Here is a 16,781-nt window from a genome sequence, read left to right on the forward strand (position 1 = left end):
TTGATGTATTTAGACCATTTACACTTGCAGAAATTAGTGATTTTTGTAGAGTTTAAATCTGTCATTTTATTGTTTTCTGTTCGATCCCTGCTAGTCAATTAATTATTCCGTTTTCTCTCTCTCTTTCATGTGGGTTATTTGAACATTTCTTAGAAATCTATTTTGATTTATTTAGTGGTTTTGACTATGTCATTTTGTATAGCTTTCTTAATGGTTGCTCTAGGTATTACAATATACACATATAACTTATCACAGTCTACTGGTATATGATGTGTTTTATCACTTTGAATGAAGTATAGAAACCTTATTTCCACTTAGGACCCTTTACCATCCTCACTTTTAAAATATAATATTCCTGTTTTTACATAAGTTGATCACTATATCAGAAGATATTATTTTTGTTTCATTTAATTCTTTTTAATACAAAACACAGACAACAGGCTTACTATGCTAGAGGAGCAAAATGAATCACTTTTAATCTATATCACTGCCTGATAACATTGATACCAAATGAGTAAATGAACCTGGCTCCCCACTCAAACTTCTGGACAGCACAGTGCCATAGGAGGATTCTACACAACTGTGCTACCTTAGCTAGACTTACAGACGGCTGAGCCCCGCTGCTGAAGTTATAGATTCCATCTCTGTCAATTCCTAGGACCTTTTCCTCCCTCTTCCCTGCATCGTTCTCAGGACCCAACTTTAAGGGACACTAAGCACAGGTCACCGCATAGAACTTCTAACAGACAGAATTGGTAAAATGTAAATCGATCCTGTTACATTCTGCTAACTTCATTTCCATTTTTTAAAAAAGGTTGAATAAATATTTAAAGAATATCTGTTTGAAAGGGCACCTAATTATTAGCCTGCCTATGGTTCTCACTTGATTTATCTCCTTCATACTAATTTAAATTTAACCTTTGCCACCGTCAGCAATTCTTCCACTCATTTTTTACTAACTCCCTGGCACATTCTCTAAATTATTCTCTCTCTTTCAAAGCCCAAATCTCTTTCTCTCAGGCTTTTAAGAAGTTTTCCTAATGTAACAGGGAAATTTGAAGGTAACTGATTTGAGCTAACTCAGCATCCCATGCTCCCCTTGAAACTTCCTCCAGTGTCAGAGAGAAAGCATGTCTCTCATTTTCAATGCCAGCTCCACTGCTCAAGCTACTGATCTCAGCCTTTTAACTTGTAGGGTAATTTCTAGGACCCCATCCCTGTTCTCTCTGGCATCTTAAGGCTTTTGTCCACAAGTAGCCAATTTTGCCTTCAATGTATGTAGATTTACTCTGTCATCTCCTGCAAAAACTTTATTTTGGATCTTCTGTTCCTGTCCATTATCTTTCCTTCCTTTATCTGTGTCATATTCCTCGTGATCTTACACCCGTCCCTATTTCTAATACCAATTTCTTCAGTTATCCCTTGCAGTTTTTTATTATTTTTTTCCTGGAGTGGGGAGTAGCTATGGGATCCCTTGCAGTTTGATTTGTAACAACCTAGTCAATGAAAAATGCTCAGTGCAAGAGTGCCAGGTAACTTTCTTCTAACACTATGCAGCAGCATTTCTTCATTTATCACAACATTTTGCTTAATTTAATACAATTTATGGGTTCATATTGTCTATGCAACAATAGCATTCCATCTTTCATCTATGAAAATGTGAATCCATTAATATTGTATTTGGATGTTTATTCTTCTTTTTTACCTTCTCAAAACTCTATATCCCCAGGCCATCCACTATCACCACGTCTGGTTCTCAGGTTAATCAATCAACAGTTTTTCTGATCATTCTCCAAATTTTTTATTGAATCCAGCATCCATTTACTTATCTTCAGATTCTTTCCCATAGTCATTCCATCTCTATGCCTTGGCTCCTGCAGCGTAGTCCATGTGGAATGCCTTCCTCTGTGCCAATCTAAATCCAATGTACCCATCCTTCAAGGTCAGCTAAAGTCCTAATTCGTCCCCTAGGCTTTTGCCAAGCATTGCAGCACATGAAAGCCTTTGTCTAAAACCACACTAGACTTGTGATCTGCTTGACAAAATGGTACCTCCCAACCATCTACAGTTACTTCAAATATGTAGGCCTTGTTTTATCAACTATGAACATGCATTTTTATTCCCTGATAGCCTACAGTGTGCTGCAAATACAGAAGTTGCTTAGTGAACTTGTTTAATGACTTAATACTACTAAAACAAGTAATAATGGCAATATTATGGCATTGATAACTCCAGTTTGAGTGAAACTAGGATTTTTAATGAATTACATAGAAGTCTATAGGCAGTATGACATAGTGGTTAAGAGTGTAAGCCCAGACTGGCTGGATTTACATCCTGGTTTTATCACCTATTAGCTAGGTGACCTTGACAAGTTAATTAACATCTTTATGCCTTAATTTCCTTTCCTGGAAATACAGGAACATAATAGTACCTACCACATGGAGTCATTATAAATATCCAATGAGTTATTTTGGATACTTCAAACAATTTCTGGTATATAGAAATTGCTCCATGAATATCATCTATTATTAAATGTTCATTGCACATAGAAGGATAGTATTTCACAGCTAAAAAAAACCTCCACACCTTTGCTTTTTAAGTGAATAAGTTGAGGACTAAAGATAAAATGATTGGCACAAATTCATATAGCTAATTGGAGACTCAGTCAGGAAACCAGCTGTCCTGACTTGCACTCAGTGCTTGCTTTTTTCCTTCCCAAGAATTCTATATCTAAACACGGAATTGAATTATAGAAGTTTAGAGTTGAAAGGGCCCTTCAAGGCTCTCTAGTTCAACTTCTCCATAAGGGATCATACTACATGAGCACTGCCACAAACCTTTCATCTTTGCCTATAGCACCATTTCATAGGTGCTCAATCACCCAGATAAACAGATCCTAGTAGAACCTGCACCATGGCTCCCAAGTTAAGAAATACATGAGGGGTAGGAATAGAAGCCAAGGTCAGGTCTCCTGAGTTTAGATGACTATGACTACATGCAGTCATTTTTATTGTCCATCTCTTGAAAAATAATAGTTCTTTTGCAGGGAAAACATTGTCTGGAATACTCATTAAAAAGCTGTGATTCAGGTCATCCCACTCATACATGAATGTTTTGCAGATAGTATGCTTCCTGGCAGAAATCTGAAATGATTTTGATGAACTCTGAACAATACTCTTTAGCAGCCAGAAAAAGACACAGGGGCCAACTACCCATACCAGGCGTAATTCCTGAAGGTTTCAGCTTTCTGTGTGGTTCCCTGGAACAATATTCAACCTGGTTGTGGAATCAGCAGCACTCTGGTTTTAACTTTAATCTAGCAAATATAGACTCTCAAAAGGAATTGCAGCAATAAAAGACTGCTATTAAACAGGCACAAATAAACCTGTGAGAAGGATTCTCTCATTAGATGCAACAGCATGCTATTCTCTGTCTTAATTCAATGCTAAGAGAAGAAATTTAATTTTTCTTTAAAACGAATGAAGTTGACATATGTAACAGCATCAATAAGGAAGAAGGCTGAACTGAGGAATTATGTATCCACAAGGAATGTGCATCCATTTCCACCCCCCTCCACCCTACAAACAAGACTCCGGGAAGCCACATTCTCTGTGTATGATATTTAAAATGCCTGATTGTAATATATGAATTCTGAACTTTATGCCTTGGAATTTTGACCTTCAAAACAGGGAAGTCCCATTACTTGAATCTGAAAGTTGGATTGCCTTCTGTTTACTGAAAACTGAAGAGAGAGCCTCCACTAGTCTCACAGTGGAGGCATCATTCCTGCTTTGTGCTTTCATAAAATTTTATTCATATCTCTAACTTCACTCATGATAACATGACTTGTTACACCTAGTTGTATGTCTCCTTTGTACGCTATAAACTCCTGAGGATAGAATTGGTGACTTATTTATCTCTGTATTCTCCCAGAGCCTCACAGTGTCTTGGACACAGTAGTTGCACAATAAATGTTTTGATATTTAGTTTTAATAATATATATATATAACTATCTCCCAATTACACCATATTACTAATGGATTTCTACCTTTGACATACTTTTTCCTTCCTATTTCTGAGAACTCTTGCCTTTGAAACATGACAAAAAATTTTAGCAGACTGACACTGTAATTTAGATGGATATGTAAACAGTAAGGGAGTGCCTACAATTATTTGCTGAATTGTAACTTTACGAAAATTTGCAGAGGTTTGTTTTGCGCTCTCAATTGTTGAAGGGGACCCATCTATCTCAGCTGGGCAGAGGTAAGCAAGAAAACTGAGAGGAATGACTGGGAGGGTAGTCCAGAAAGACTACTGTGCTTTCTAGAAAAAAAGACGTAGCACCCAAGTCCTAACTCCAGGACCCCATAAGCATGTTAGGATCATGGCATTCTCAAGACCTATCTTCTCTTTTTAACAATTTTCTGAGGAATTGTTAGTTGATGTTCCAGAAACACTTAGTTCATGCCCATTAGGCTCACAGACACAACTGGCTATGTGATTTGCAGGGCCCAGTTGAAAATAAAAATGCGGAGTCCCTTTTTCAAAATTATTAAGAATATCATGATAACAGCGGAATATTAAGGAAGTTGGGTCCTTTTAAGCACAGGGCCCTATTCGAATGCACAGGTCTCACTTCTACTAGTATGAAGCCAGCCTTGTCCCCGTCTTAAGAGCTTCCTGAAGTGAAAAGCAAAAGGTCTATATCTAGGGATAGAAGCTACAATTGAAATATGTACAAGGGGCTGCAGGAACCTAGAAGTTCGTAACTTTGTAAAATCATCCCTGGGAAAGTGACAGTTAAGCTCATTTTTGAAGGAGCAATGGCAAGGAACAAACATAATTCATCCTGAAATAAGGCAGAATTCACCTGACAAATTTCAGGAACAGGGTTACTTTCCAGGAGGGTGGGGCAAACAAATTAACATGAGGATGACAAAATTGAGATTGAGCGTGGAAAGAGGCAGAGGCCAAATATATGGGTGAAGGGGTTGAGCAATTATTAAGTGCCTACTGTATGCCAAATTTGCTTCCCCCTGTCATAATTTTAAACACAACACTCTTATGAATAAGCTGTTTTACCTATTTTACAAACAGGTTAGTTTAGGCCCAGGGTAGTAAGGTTCAAAGGGTTTGGGATACCTGAGGCAGCCAATAAATATTTACACAATGACTGATGGGTCTGATTGAAGGCCCAGGACTCCTAATCCCCAGGCCAAGCTGATTCTAAGCGTGCTTTTAACCCACCTGTGGTCCTTTCGGTACCTCTCCAGAGCCCAGAGGGACCCTTTCCCTCCCTAGCCCCGCCCCTCACTTTCACCTGCCGGAAACTGGGCGGCAGAAGTACTTCCGGGATAGGAGAGGTTGGCCCCGGCAAGATGGCGGCCCCCTTGGAGCTCAGTTGCTGGGGAGGGGGCTGGGGGCTCCCGTCGGTCCACAGCGAGTCCTTGGTGGTAATGGTGAGGCCGCTGCTCGGGCCAGGGGCGGGCAGGAAGGGGCGGGGCCAGAGGCGCGAAGCTGGCCGGGCCGGGCGCCGGCGGCCTGGAGCGGTTCCCTGCGGGCTGAGGAGGGCCGGGCGCTGCACCGCCCTGGGCTCCCTGCAGCCGAGTTACACCTGGCCTGTGACCCCACCGAGGCGTGGCGGGAGGCCTCCCGCTTTTCCTCCTGGCTCCCGAGTTATTATTCTCATCCTTGCAAAGCTATCTGGGCGGTGGAGGGAAAGCCCGAAGCGGGGCCCGCGCCGCATCCTCCCCCGCCCTCCTCGTCCCCGCCGGATCCTTTGGGAAAGAACAAGGTTCCCGAAAGCCGGGCAGTGGCGCGCGTGCTCCCTGGGCTAGAGATCGGGGAAGGGACGCGCCCCCTTGAGAGGTTCGGTCTTCGGAACCCGGCTGTGAAGTAAAGCAGCTCTGCAGATTTGCATTACGTACTCAGTCTAAAATGTTTTATTGCAAACTCTGTTTCAGGCTTACGCCAAATTTTCTGGCGCACCCTTGAAAGTCAGTGTCATAGATAACACCTGGAGAGGTTCAAGAGGTACAGTGTAAACTTTTAACACGCCTTCTACCTTCTTTAAGTCCCCTCCTCCCCCCACCACCCCCTTTACAGCGCTGAGGCATACAGCCATGGAGTACCTTGGGATTTTAGGTGTTTTTTGTTTGTTTGTTTGTTTGTTTGTTTGTTTTACCATGACCTTGGCTGTGCTTTGCTTATGATCATTCTGAATAATACTTAAAAGTGCAAGCCAAATCAGTGGAAATGATGAGAAATGAAAATGTTCTATCCAACTGCTCTTTGTGAAATTGCAAAAAACTAAGATGAGCTTACTCATTTCCCCCTTCAAATGTGCAATTGGTATAGTTTTTAGAGTATTGGAATATCTTAAGAGGAGATCAAAATGTTTCCTTGTATGTAGACCGTTTTTTTGATTATAGGAGATGTACCAATTTTGACCACTGAAGACAAGATTGTCTCTCAACCAGCAAAAATACTGAACTTTTTAAGAAAACAGGTGGGTGGTTCTCTTTGAAGAAGTAGATTGTTGGTCCCTGCATGTTGCTTTAAAAAAACACATCGTAAGGTTTGCAGATTTTTAAAGAAATATTTTTTGCTAAGTTAGTAGACACCTGAGGATACCTGGAGTTTAATATAAGAAGACTTTCAAGTCATGAGTTATACTATGATTTGAAAGTTATAAAGTGAGGTATAGTCCATTTATATTTTCATGCACTTTTCTTGGATTTTATTGAAGTTTAGATATAAGCAGATTCAATTTAGCCATCTTTGCTATTACACTTATTACACATTTTGTGCTAAGTATGACATCTGAAGTCCCATCAACTAGCAACTATTTATTTTAGTTTTCAAAAAACACTTAACTGATAGTTATAGTTAAATGTTTCATGCAGTATTCAAGATATTTGAACATGTAAAGATTTTTATAATGTGTTAAAAATGTATAAGTATGTTAAGACATATAAATGCAAAAGTTATCATTGATTTTGCCAATACTTTAAATTTTTTCTAGTGATTTTTTTTTTTTTTTTTTTTTTTTTTTAGAGAGAGGAAGGTAGAGAGGTGGAGGAGGGAGAGAGAGAAAGAGAAAGAAACAACAATGTGAGAGAGAAACATTGATTGTCTGGCTTCCACATGCACTCCTATTAGGGATTGAACCCCTAACCTGGCAACCTGGGTATGTGCCCTGACTGGGAATTGAACTTGCCACTTGGTGTATGGGACAACTAGCCACATGAACCAGGGCCATTTTTTTTTTTTCTTTTAAAGAAATCTCACAGTAACAAAATTTAGAATTTTTCTAAATTGGAAGTTTTTCTTTTTTCATTGGGGAAAAATGTAACCAGTTAGAACTTTATCCTTACTGTTAACAAAAATAATAATAGCTTCTTTTAATAAGTTGGTACTAAACTGGTCATTAACAATTACTGAAATAGTAGTAGTGAATAACAAATCATAAATTATTGACTTTACTGTGTGCATGATACTGTACATTTGCATTAAGTAGCATTTGTTACTAAATTTGTATTTCTTTTTCCCCCTTTTAATATCATGTTTACCATTTTTGTGGAAGAATAAATAGGAATCCTAGTTTATTTAGCTTCACTATTTGGGGATACTCTTGACGTCTGAGGTGTTTTGTTTATTTTATACTTTTTAATAGAAATATAATGCTGATTATGAACTCTCAGCAAGACAAGGGGCAGATACCCTGGCTTACATTGCTCTCCTTGAAGAGAAACTTCTTCCTGCAGTGGTGAGCATTGCTGAATATTACAATATCTTAATGATCTACCAAAAATACACTTAGTCTGTTTAGAAGAAAAATAATGAAAAGGGCTTATGAGAGGAAATTTCACTTATGTATTAATCTTGATTCTTTCATGTTCCTGTGAAACTGAATTCTGTTAAACATTCAGCTATATGAAAAACAATAAAGTGAAAAATAATGTCATTTTGGAAATAAAAATTCTTTATGGGAGGTGGAGTTTGTTGTTCCATATATAGAATTGGGTGAACTATAATCCATTCATTCAGCAAATATTTATTGAGCACCTACTATGTAATAGGCCTGGTTCTGGGTGCCTGAGATATAGTAACCAACAAAACTCACATTTAAAATCTTGTTTAATCCTTGAGTTGTTCTAACTGGAAAATTTGTATGAAGTCATTTTATACAAAGATATTTATGAAAAACTTGCACATCAATAGAATGACCTTTTAATTAAAGAACATAATTACAGTGTTTCTTCTTTTGCAGCTTCACACATTCTGGGTTGAGAGTGACAATTACTTTACTGTGACAAAGCCATGGTTTGCTTCACGAATTCCCTTTCCCTTGAGTTTGATCCTTCCTGGAAGAATGTCAAAGGGAGCACTGACTAGGATTCTCCTGACCAGAGGAGAGCCTCCCCTCTACCACCTCCGAGAAGTGGAAGCACAGGTATGGTCGAGATTACTGTCAGAGCTAGGGCCCTCCTGAGGAGGGACAAGAGAGATCGCAGAGATGAACTAATCCATAGATACCTACCTAAAAAGGAGTTCTAGAGTATCTGTCACCTAAAAAGGAGTTCTAGAGTATCTGTCCTACTTCTGAGATGTAATGTCATCCTTATTAGATATACAGAGATGCCAAGGAGTGCCTAAATCTTCTGTCAAACAGATTGGGAACATCTCAGTTTTTCTTTGGAGATACGTGAGTGCATTCTCTTAAAAATCATTCTGATGTTTTGTGTGCATATATTCTATGAGCAATTATTTAAAGCAAGTCCTCTTGTCTTCCCACTCCCCCAAAAGTGACTTTTTCACTTTAAAAACATTTAATGGATTTTTACTATGGGGAAACCTTCTGTTGGTGGTAATCTAACACTGACTTAATATACTGTATATGTGTATTGAAAACATCTAAGACTATTTCCATCCTCTCTCCAGTTACTACATAATACTTGTGAGTAAAAATGCATCTTAATTCGCAACTGAATTTTCTTCTAAATAAAATAAATTGTTAGAGTCTTAAAAAACAACTGAGTAAAATTCTACTTGCATCATTATTATAAGTTATAATGGATAGTAAACCTTTTAAAACACTAAATTGTATACTTCAGAATTGATTAATATATTTGAGAAAATTTTTTTATAATCCCAAGTTAATATTTTCTTATGTGATTTTAAAAAATCCTGAATTTATTTTTAGGCCTTCTACCTTGGATGCCTATGTGTTTGGTTTTCTCGCGCCTCTTTATAAAGTACGCTTCCCTAAAGTTCAGTTACAAGAACATTTGAAACAGCTCTCCAACCTGTGTCGCTTTTGTGATGACATCCTAAACACTTATTTTAGGCTTAGTCTTGGAGGTAAGGCGGCTCCTCTCCAGCTGATCTTTGTTTGTATAGAGGATTTGCAAATTCTCCTAAGGACACATAAGCAAGATTCATTACTTATTAAAGAAATTTGTGTATTGTCTTTAAATGCTGGTTTATAGCACTTCAAAAAGTTGCATTTCTCCAACTTTATTTTTATTCCCATATGTTCTTATTTAAATAGAGGAATGAATATTTGCCTTTTTCCCTATTCTTTTGGATTTTATACATTGCTTGCTTCTTATTCTTCTTTAAATATTGCCCCTTTGAAGTGGGTCATTTTCTTCAAAAAGTTTAAACTACAGATATTTATTGAGGTGTTTTTAGATAGCATTTTTCCTAATGCAAATGGGCAATTACTTTAAATGTTGCTTCTAGCATTTTCCTGCGTGAACAGAAATCAGTAGCAGATTGATTTTGGTGAGGTACACCCCTATGATTCTACTACTTGAAAACTGATTGCATCAGACTGGAGGTATAGTAAACAGAGGGAGGGCACCTGTCATTTAGGAAATGATTTGTTAGGAGTGTAAGGCCTTATGCTTAAGTGATTGGGATACTAAATTTGTATTGGGAGACTTGGCAGAAATTGTTCTTTTTAAAAAATATATATATATATTTGTTGATTTCAGAGAGAAAGGGAGAGGGAGAGAGAGAGAGAGAAAGAGAAACAATGATGAGAGAATCATTGATCAGCTGCCTCCTGCACGCCCTACATTGGGGATCGAGCCCGCAATCCGGGCATATGTCCTGACTAGGAATGAAACTGTGACCTTCTGGTTCATAGGTCAATGCTCAACCACTGAGCCACAGCTGGCCAGGCAACTTCGTTACTTTGAAGCAGTGGTTGGCAGACCTGTCTACAGGACAAATACAAAAGCTTGGGTCATCTATCAGATTTACCAAATTAGAGTTTCTTAGGGATAGATCCCAGGAATCTGTACTCTTTTTTAAGTGCCTCCAAATACTTTGGGTGTCAGGTGGATGGATACCTGTTTGGAGTCACTGCCTTAGAAAGCTATCCAAATAGTAACTAAAAACATATTTGGAATGGTTGGGGGAAAGGCACTACTTAAATCTGAGAAGGAAATGAGGAGGCTATGCTTTTTTACTAATTACTTTGGCTAGCTGCAAACTACTTGGCCAACTTTGTTACTTTGTCTACTCTGTGGACAAGTTTAGTCCTTTTGTTTACGGTTTGGTTTTGGAGCATTGCTTTCCCACTTAAGTTTGCCTTTGAATGCAGAATGGTTTTTCTCTGCCTTTTTTTGGAGGGTGGGCCACTTGGGAGGGTGGATAGACTCAAAATTCTTTTAATCTAAACAGCTTTAAAGGCTTTCAGATTTTCCTGTCTTTCTGATTTCTGTCCTTGGCTTCTTAGGCATCTCTCCTGCTGGACAAGAAACGGTAGATGCAAATCTGCAGAAACTCACACAGCTTGTAAATAAGGAATCCAACTTGATTGAAAAGGTCAAGTTTACTTCAATCGTTTTTTAAAGTAGTAATTAGTATTTCCCTTTCTGTAGTTAATATTGTAATTTGGGTTATGAATTAACTTTACCTTTAAAAAGAGTTATTTTTTTTCAGAAAGCTGTTTAAATATACATTTACTAAAGTTGTATAGTATAATATAGTATTTTGAAGTCAGAAGTGGCCTGATAACTTTAGGGAAAGATCTGATGATGGTATTTGGTTTACTTTTACCACACAATTAGTATTTTTCAAATTAGGAGACCAAAAGCCTGGCTTAAAAAAAAAAAAAAAAGGACAAAAATACTTCTTGCTTGCTTGTCTGCTTGTCTCTAAGTTAATATTTGAGATTGGAAGCATCTGTGCTTATCCTTTCTTGTTAGTTGTATTATGATGTCTTGTTCTTTCTTCCACATGGACTGCTTTATATTTTCTCCTTCCTGTCCTTCTCTGTTCTAAATGTGGTCCACAATTTTTTTTTTATCAGTGTGGATATTTTGCCATTTTGGGGTATTCATTTGGTGAGAGAGATATTGAGGAACTGGGTAGGCAAGAGAGCCAACAATAAAAATTTCAAGGGTGATTCTAATGGGAAATTACAAGAGAGTTATGCATTTCTACCTCCCTCACCCCCCTCCTGCAAGTGTCTGATAAACTTGCTTTTATCCTTAAACAAATGGATAATACTTAATTCTTTCACAAACTAATGGGGCAGTGTACACTAATAACACTGTCTAGCAGTAAGAGGCACTATGTTGTTATTAGCTTTATATGAATTATCTCATTTAATCTATGTGTACAAGTCCTCTATCATTCCCATTTTACAGATGAAGATACTGAAGCTTCAAGAGTAGCTTATGTCACCTGCCCAAGGTCATTCAGGTGACAAGAGTTAGAGAGGTTATTTGAACCCTAGAAATTGGAATCCAGCATGGGCTTTGTAGTTAGTCAGCCATCTAACTCATGGATGAGATTATGTATCCATTACTAGTAATACTAGGTTTATAACTGCCACTCTCTAGAATGACAGTTCTGTTTCTTTTTATTGTACTTTATGTGTTAGAACTTGAGAAGTGAGTAAAACAGAGCAGTAAAATTGTAAGAGTTCATTACTAAAGTTTGGGTAAGCTAAGTAAAAGCCTAATTTGTTTTAATTCTTTGTCCAAACCAGTAACTCTCATGAGAGGAAATATATTCTGTTAAGTATGGATAATGGAAAGATTACTGAAACTATTATAGACACTTATCTGCTAAGTGAATGCTGTCCAGTATAGTTTCCATTTTCTGTATGGGGCAAATTCATGTACACTTCATCTTGGGTCATCATCAATATATGAAAGTTTTCTGACCCTATTTCAGCACTGCTCCATTCCTTCATACCTGCTGTTCAGTTCGCTTCACTGCTTGCTACAAGCCATTAGAGCAACAAATCCTAATGGCTACTATTGCTCACTGTTTGGACAGAAAATCTAGAGGGTTTTTTTTTTTTTTTTTTTTAGGAGTTCTGTTTCAGGAACTTAGTTTTGGCAAGGAAAAGAAGACATCTTAACACAATTGATTCAAAGAGTTCACTGGAGATACTCTTTTCATTGGCAGATTAAAAGTTAATCTTTTATTCTCTTTCCTGTCCTACAAGTCCCATATACCTCTGCTGAAATATTTGCACTCTGCTTTATAAGAGTATCTTGAGAAGATAAAGGGAAGTTTTGTTCAAAACTCTAAAAAGCATGCATATCAAGTGGGTAAAAAGATGCTATATTCTGTTGGCTTTGAATCTTTGATGGCAGCTGTCTTTTTGAAGTGAAACTGACAGTGAGCTCCGCACCAGGACTGGAGTCTAGAGCCCTGTTTGCAGGGTGCTCTGGTTAAAGGCAGTTTTCTAAGATCTGACTCAGTTCTAAATAATCCCTTTCCTAGTGTTTACAGGGATGCTAATGTACTCCTTAGGGTAAGTCTGAAACCCTTGGACATGTTTTCAATGTGCTCCATATTAATTTGTTTCTCTAGAAGACTTAGGTTCAAATGTCAGCTCTGATACTAGCTTTGCAACTGAAGGCAAATTCCTTAACCATTCTGAGCTTCATTTTGCTAATCTGTAAAATAGGGAGTGATTGTATCTGTTTTTTTTTCCTTCACAATGATGTTGGGAAGAACAAATGAAATATTGTATGTGTACAAACTGTGTAAACTGTGGAGCTTAATAACAGAAGTATTGCTTTTACTATTAGAAGACCTCTTAAACCAAGTCATGCTATGGTTGAGTTCAATAGAACATTCATTTTGTGGATTTACTATAATATTGTGAAGGCACCAAGGATGAGCTATATGGCTTTTTTACATATACCGAGTCAGCTGGTATTTGAGGTATGACATTTAGAATTCTTGAGAGATTATTTGCAAGAAAAAGGTTTTCTGGCAGTTTTAGAGACATATGGTTCTGTACTCTTCTAGGCTATAGTTTGGATCGGGAGCCGCAGTCCACATAAGGGGTGCCACAGCCATTAGTCAGATGTACCTTTTGTGCTTTCCACAGATGGATGACAATCTTCGCCAAAGCCCTCAACTTCCTCCTCGGAAACTGCCAACACTTAAATTGACTCCAGCAGAAGAAGAAAGCGATTCCTTACAACGGCTATCACCCTGACAGACAGCCTGCTTTGTGTCCAAAGTCATATGATCATTGCAGTAATCTCTTATACTAATTGTGTGAAAACAAAAAGAAAATGCTGCTAATAGGTATGAGGAAGACTCTAAAGCAAGAGAAACTTTCTGTGACATCTATTTTTTTAAATTAGGAAGCTTGTCTTTTAGCTGGCAATGCACTTTAAATACCACCAAAATAAATACTAAATGAACTTGAGAGGAAAAGAAAACATAATGTACTGTATATATTTAAAAAAAACAACCGGTCTTAATCTTGGCAGATTTTTGCCTTTTGCAAGGAAAAATTACTTATAAGAGAATCTTATTTTAGTGGCTGAGGTGCTTCTGTTGTGCTAAAACATGGTTCACATGTTGCTGACCAAAAGCTACAATTCTGTTCTGAATGTGCACTCTTAATTTATTCAAGCTAATTTATTAATTTTAGTTTTCTTAAACCAGTATGAATAACTAATATGTGGTCCTATGGCTGAGGCCTTTTTCTTCTATTTAGAAATTTGATGCCTATTTTAGACGTTAGGAAAAACATATTATCCTAATATTCTACTTACTTCCATAGAAGAGCCTGTATTTAATTATAAAAAGCAATGAGGAATGTGCTTTTTAAGTATGCTCTCATAAGACTAATCGTTTGGGGGGGGTTAGTACCTTATGTAAATAGTAAAAGTGGTTATATAAATATATTATCTGACTATATGCACTTCAGTATTACATTAGTATTTGCTGACATGTTCAATCTATGTTAGTAAGGGCTCTTTTAGTTTATTGGGTGAATGTGGCAACTTTAGACCTTTGTATTTTAGTATATCTTTAACTCTGGTCATCTCTTTCTGGAATTGATTTCAGGAGACCTGAATATGTTGCACATCGTTATTATGCCAGACTGTGAAGTTTTATTGAAATTTGCCCCTTTCTTAGGCACTACTGAAAAGGAACCCCACTAGAGTAATAGAAGTACCTACTGTGTGCCGGTCCAAGTTCATCATGCTTGGCTCACTCCAGTGCTCTTTCATAATAAGCATATCATGTAGTTAAAAGTTTCATGACAACTAATTATTTTTTTATGTAGTTTAACTATAGTTGAAGGGTCCAGTGGAATAATTGGGAATAGCAGTACATTTTAAAGCATATTTTCTATTTATTGGATGCTGAACTGTTAAAGGATTTGCTGTGCAAGTAATTTTACTTATAACAGAATCTTACTTTAGTGGCTGAGGTGCTTCTGTTGTCCTAAAACCACTTCTGGGATTTTTAAAATATAGGACCATGTGTTTGATTAGTGTCTTAAAAGATTACTATGGTGCTCAGCAAACCTTATCTCGTCCTGCAGAAACCCACAGGCTAAGAAAACAGCTTTGCAGTTAAGACTTGTCTCATGTGAGCTCAGCTGTGTTTGATCTGCATCCTCTCAATTTGTTCAGTATTTCAGTAGCTATTTATGTAGGAGTCTTCAAGTCCTTGTAAATATTTCTTCTTGAAAGTGAGAAACAAGGTGGTCTTCAATATCTTGTTCATCTGTTTGGATGCATTTAGGGAAAGTAACTAATGAATTTCATATAAGTTTTGCAACAGGTGGGAGAGAGTGAGTGTGCACACATTATGCATTAATCTTCTTTAGTTTCCAGCAATCCGAAATCCATATGAATATTCTATATTGGAAATCATGACCAGAGGGCTTTGTGTTGTCCTCTAGGACTGATGTATGTTGGAGGAGGTTGGTTAGCACATTGACCTGACATCTGTTTATGCTTCAGTCAGGGTTCGTCATTTTCATTATGATTTGTATTAAAACTTCCAAAAAGCATTTGAAGTGGCTTACAATTGTCAAACACATGTAAAACAGGACAATAAAAATTAAAATTTAAAAAAATAAAAAATTTGTGGGAGAAAGAGCTATACCAACTCTAACAGATTATAAAATGGAATGGTAAATTTAATTCCAAGTTTCTCTATAGGCAAAGTAAAGAGATAATACTGGGCTATGTAAGTTTTTATGTCAATAAAACCACTAATGGCCATGAATAAGAAAAATGTATGTAAGTTTTTATAAGAATGTGGGAGCTCATGTTCTTACAACACAGACTGCAGCCGATGAGCATACTGTAAGGTTTCATATGTTGAAAATTTAATCAAAAGACATCATTTTAGAATAACAAGTATTTGTCCTTTCTTAGTAAAGAAGATGACTAAATATGATTTATTTCCTTTTGGTCATTCCTGCTCTGTACTGCCTTTAGCCTTACACTACATAGGCCATGATGCTTCCAGACTACTTCTCCTAAGATGCAAAATGTAGTTTAGAGAGGTAAAAATTTATATGTTGGTTTACTTAGTTGAGCTCTTTTGGTATAAGCCAGTGAGATATTAGGAAGCTATCACTGAGCACAAACCACCGCAGAGATGCTGCACACCTAGGAACAGCTTTCCAGACTGGACAGAGAGCTTGTGATCAGCCTGTCGGGATATGCTTTGTATAAAGTTCGAGTTTGTTGAGCTAACTGATCCACAATCTTAAACAAAATGCTGTGACCTACTTTCTTTTGGAGGTGATGGTGGAGGAGAATGTAAAAGGGACTATGTTTGTGTTTATATTTGTTTGTGGTATAGTATTAGAAAATTGTCAGGTAATTCCCACGTGATAAAGATCCCATATCAACTGTCATCTTTTATGATTTGTATGAAAAAGGCATAAAAAAGACAAACTTTTTAATCTTTCTCTTCCTATGGTACCTGGGTTTACTCTTGAGGATAAAATATTTTGAAAACAGTTCCGTGTCTCCAGGTGGTAGTCCTTTGCTTTGCATGTGTTACCTCTCTAACGCACAGTTAGGAGACGAACTGGGGGCCACGCTCTAATGAAGAAGGTGCAGCAGGCCTGCATGCTTTTTGTTTAGGCTCACAGGGATTTAGTAATTGACTTTGTCTTGGTTTTCTTATTTATTAATTAAAATCCTGAGCACAGCCACAGAGTATAATTTGGGTTGTGAGGATGGTCTTTTGTATATGTTGTTGGTGTTAGGAATGATATCTTTTGCCTTTCTTCTTGTTCAGTTCGGTGGAATTTGCATCTCAATGTTTTCATACTTTTTTAAGGGTTTGCAAAATAATTTAGCCCAAACTCTTGTTGGGATGTAGTTGGGATGCAGATTACCTGCCCTAGACTTAAAACTATTGTGACTGAGGTAGAGAGGTAATCTCAGAATCAAAAATAGACAGCAGCTATTTGTTCTAGATGAAGGGGCCAATGATGAGAATTAACATTCTTGAACAATGACACAAGA

At 37.4% G+C, this 16,781-nt stretch overlaps 1 protein-coding gene across 1 annotated transcript; it reads left to right on the top strand.

Annotated features, from left to right (window-relative positions):
* Positions 1–5,326: 5,326 nt before the first annotated feature.
* Positions 5,327–13,695, top strand: MTX3 (metaxin 3). The gene is made up of 9 exons (XM_008161982.3): positions 5,327–5,459; positions 5,964–6,033; positions 6,432–6,508; positions 7,676–7,768; positions 8,273–8,455; positions 8,631–8,707; positions 9,206–9,363; positions 10,751–10,839; positions 13,373–13,695. The coding sequence occupies exons 1-9, from the start codon at positions 5,379–5,381 to the stop codon at positions 13,481–13,483; spliced, it is 939 nt and encodes a 312-aa protein (XP_008160204.1). The 5' UTR covers positions 5,327–5,378; the 3' UTR covers positions 13,484–13,695.
* The last annotated feature ends 3,086 nt before the right edge of the window (positions 13,696–16,781 follow it).

This window comes from Eptesicus fuscus, chromosome 4 (genome assembly GCF_027574615.1).
Source record: "Eptesicus fuscus isolate TK198812 chromosome 4, DD_ASM_mEF_20220401, whole genome shotgun sequence".
Taxonomy (NCBI): Eukaryota; Metazoa; Chordata; class Mammalia; order Chiroptera; family Vespertilionidae; genus Eptesicus; species Eptesicus fuscus.

Bases quoted from the DNA above. Each gene is read 5' to 3' on its own strand.
- MTX3 (XM_008161982.3), top strand. From the start codon at position 5,379: ATGGCGGCCCCCTTGGAGCTCAGTTGCTGGGGAGGGGGCTGGGGGCTC. The intron at 8,456-8,630 runs GTATGGTCGAGA...CATCCTTATTAG, and splicing joins TCCGAGAAGTGGAAGCACAG to ATATACAGAGATGCCAAGGA. The intron at 8,708-9,205 runs GTGAGTGCATTC...ATTTATTTTTAG, and splicing joins CAGTTTTTCTTTGGAGATAC to GCCTTCTACCTTGGATGCCT.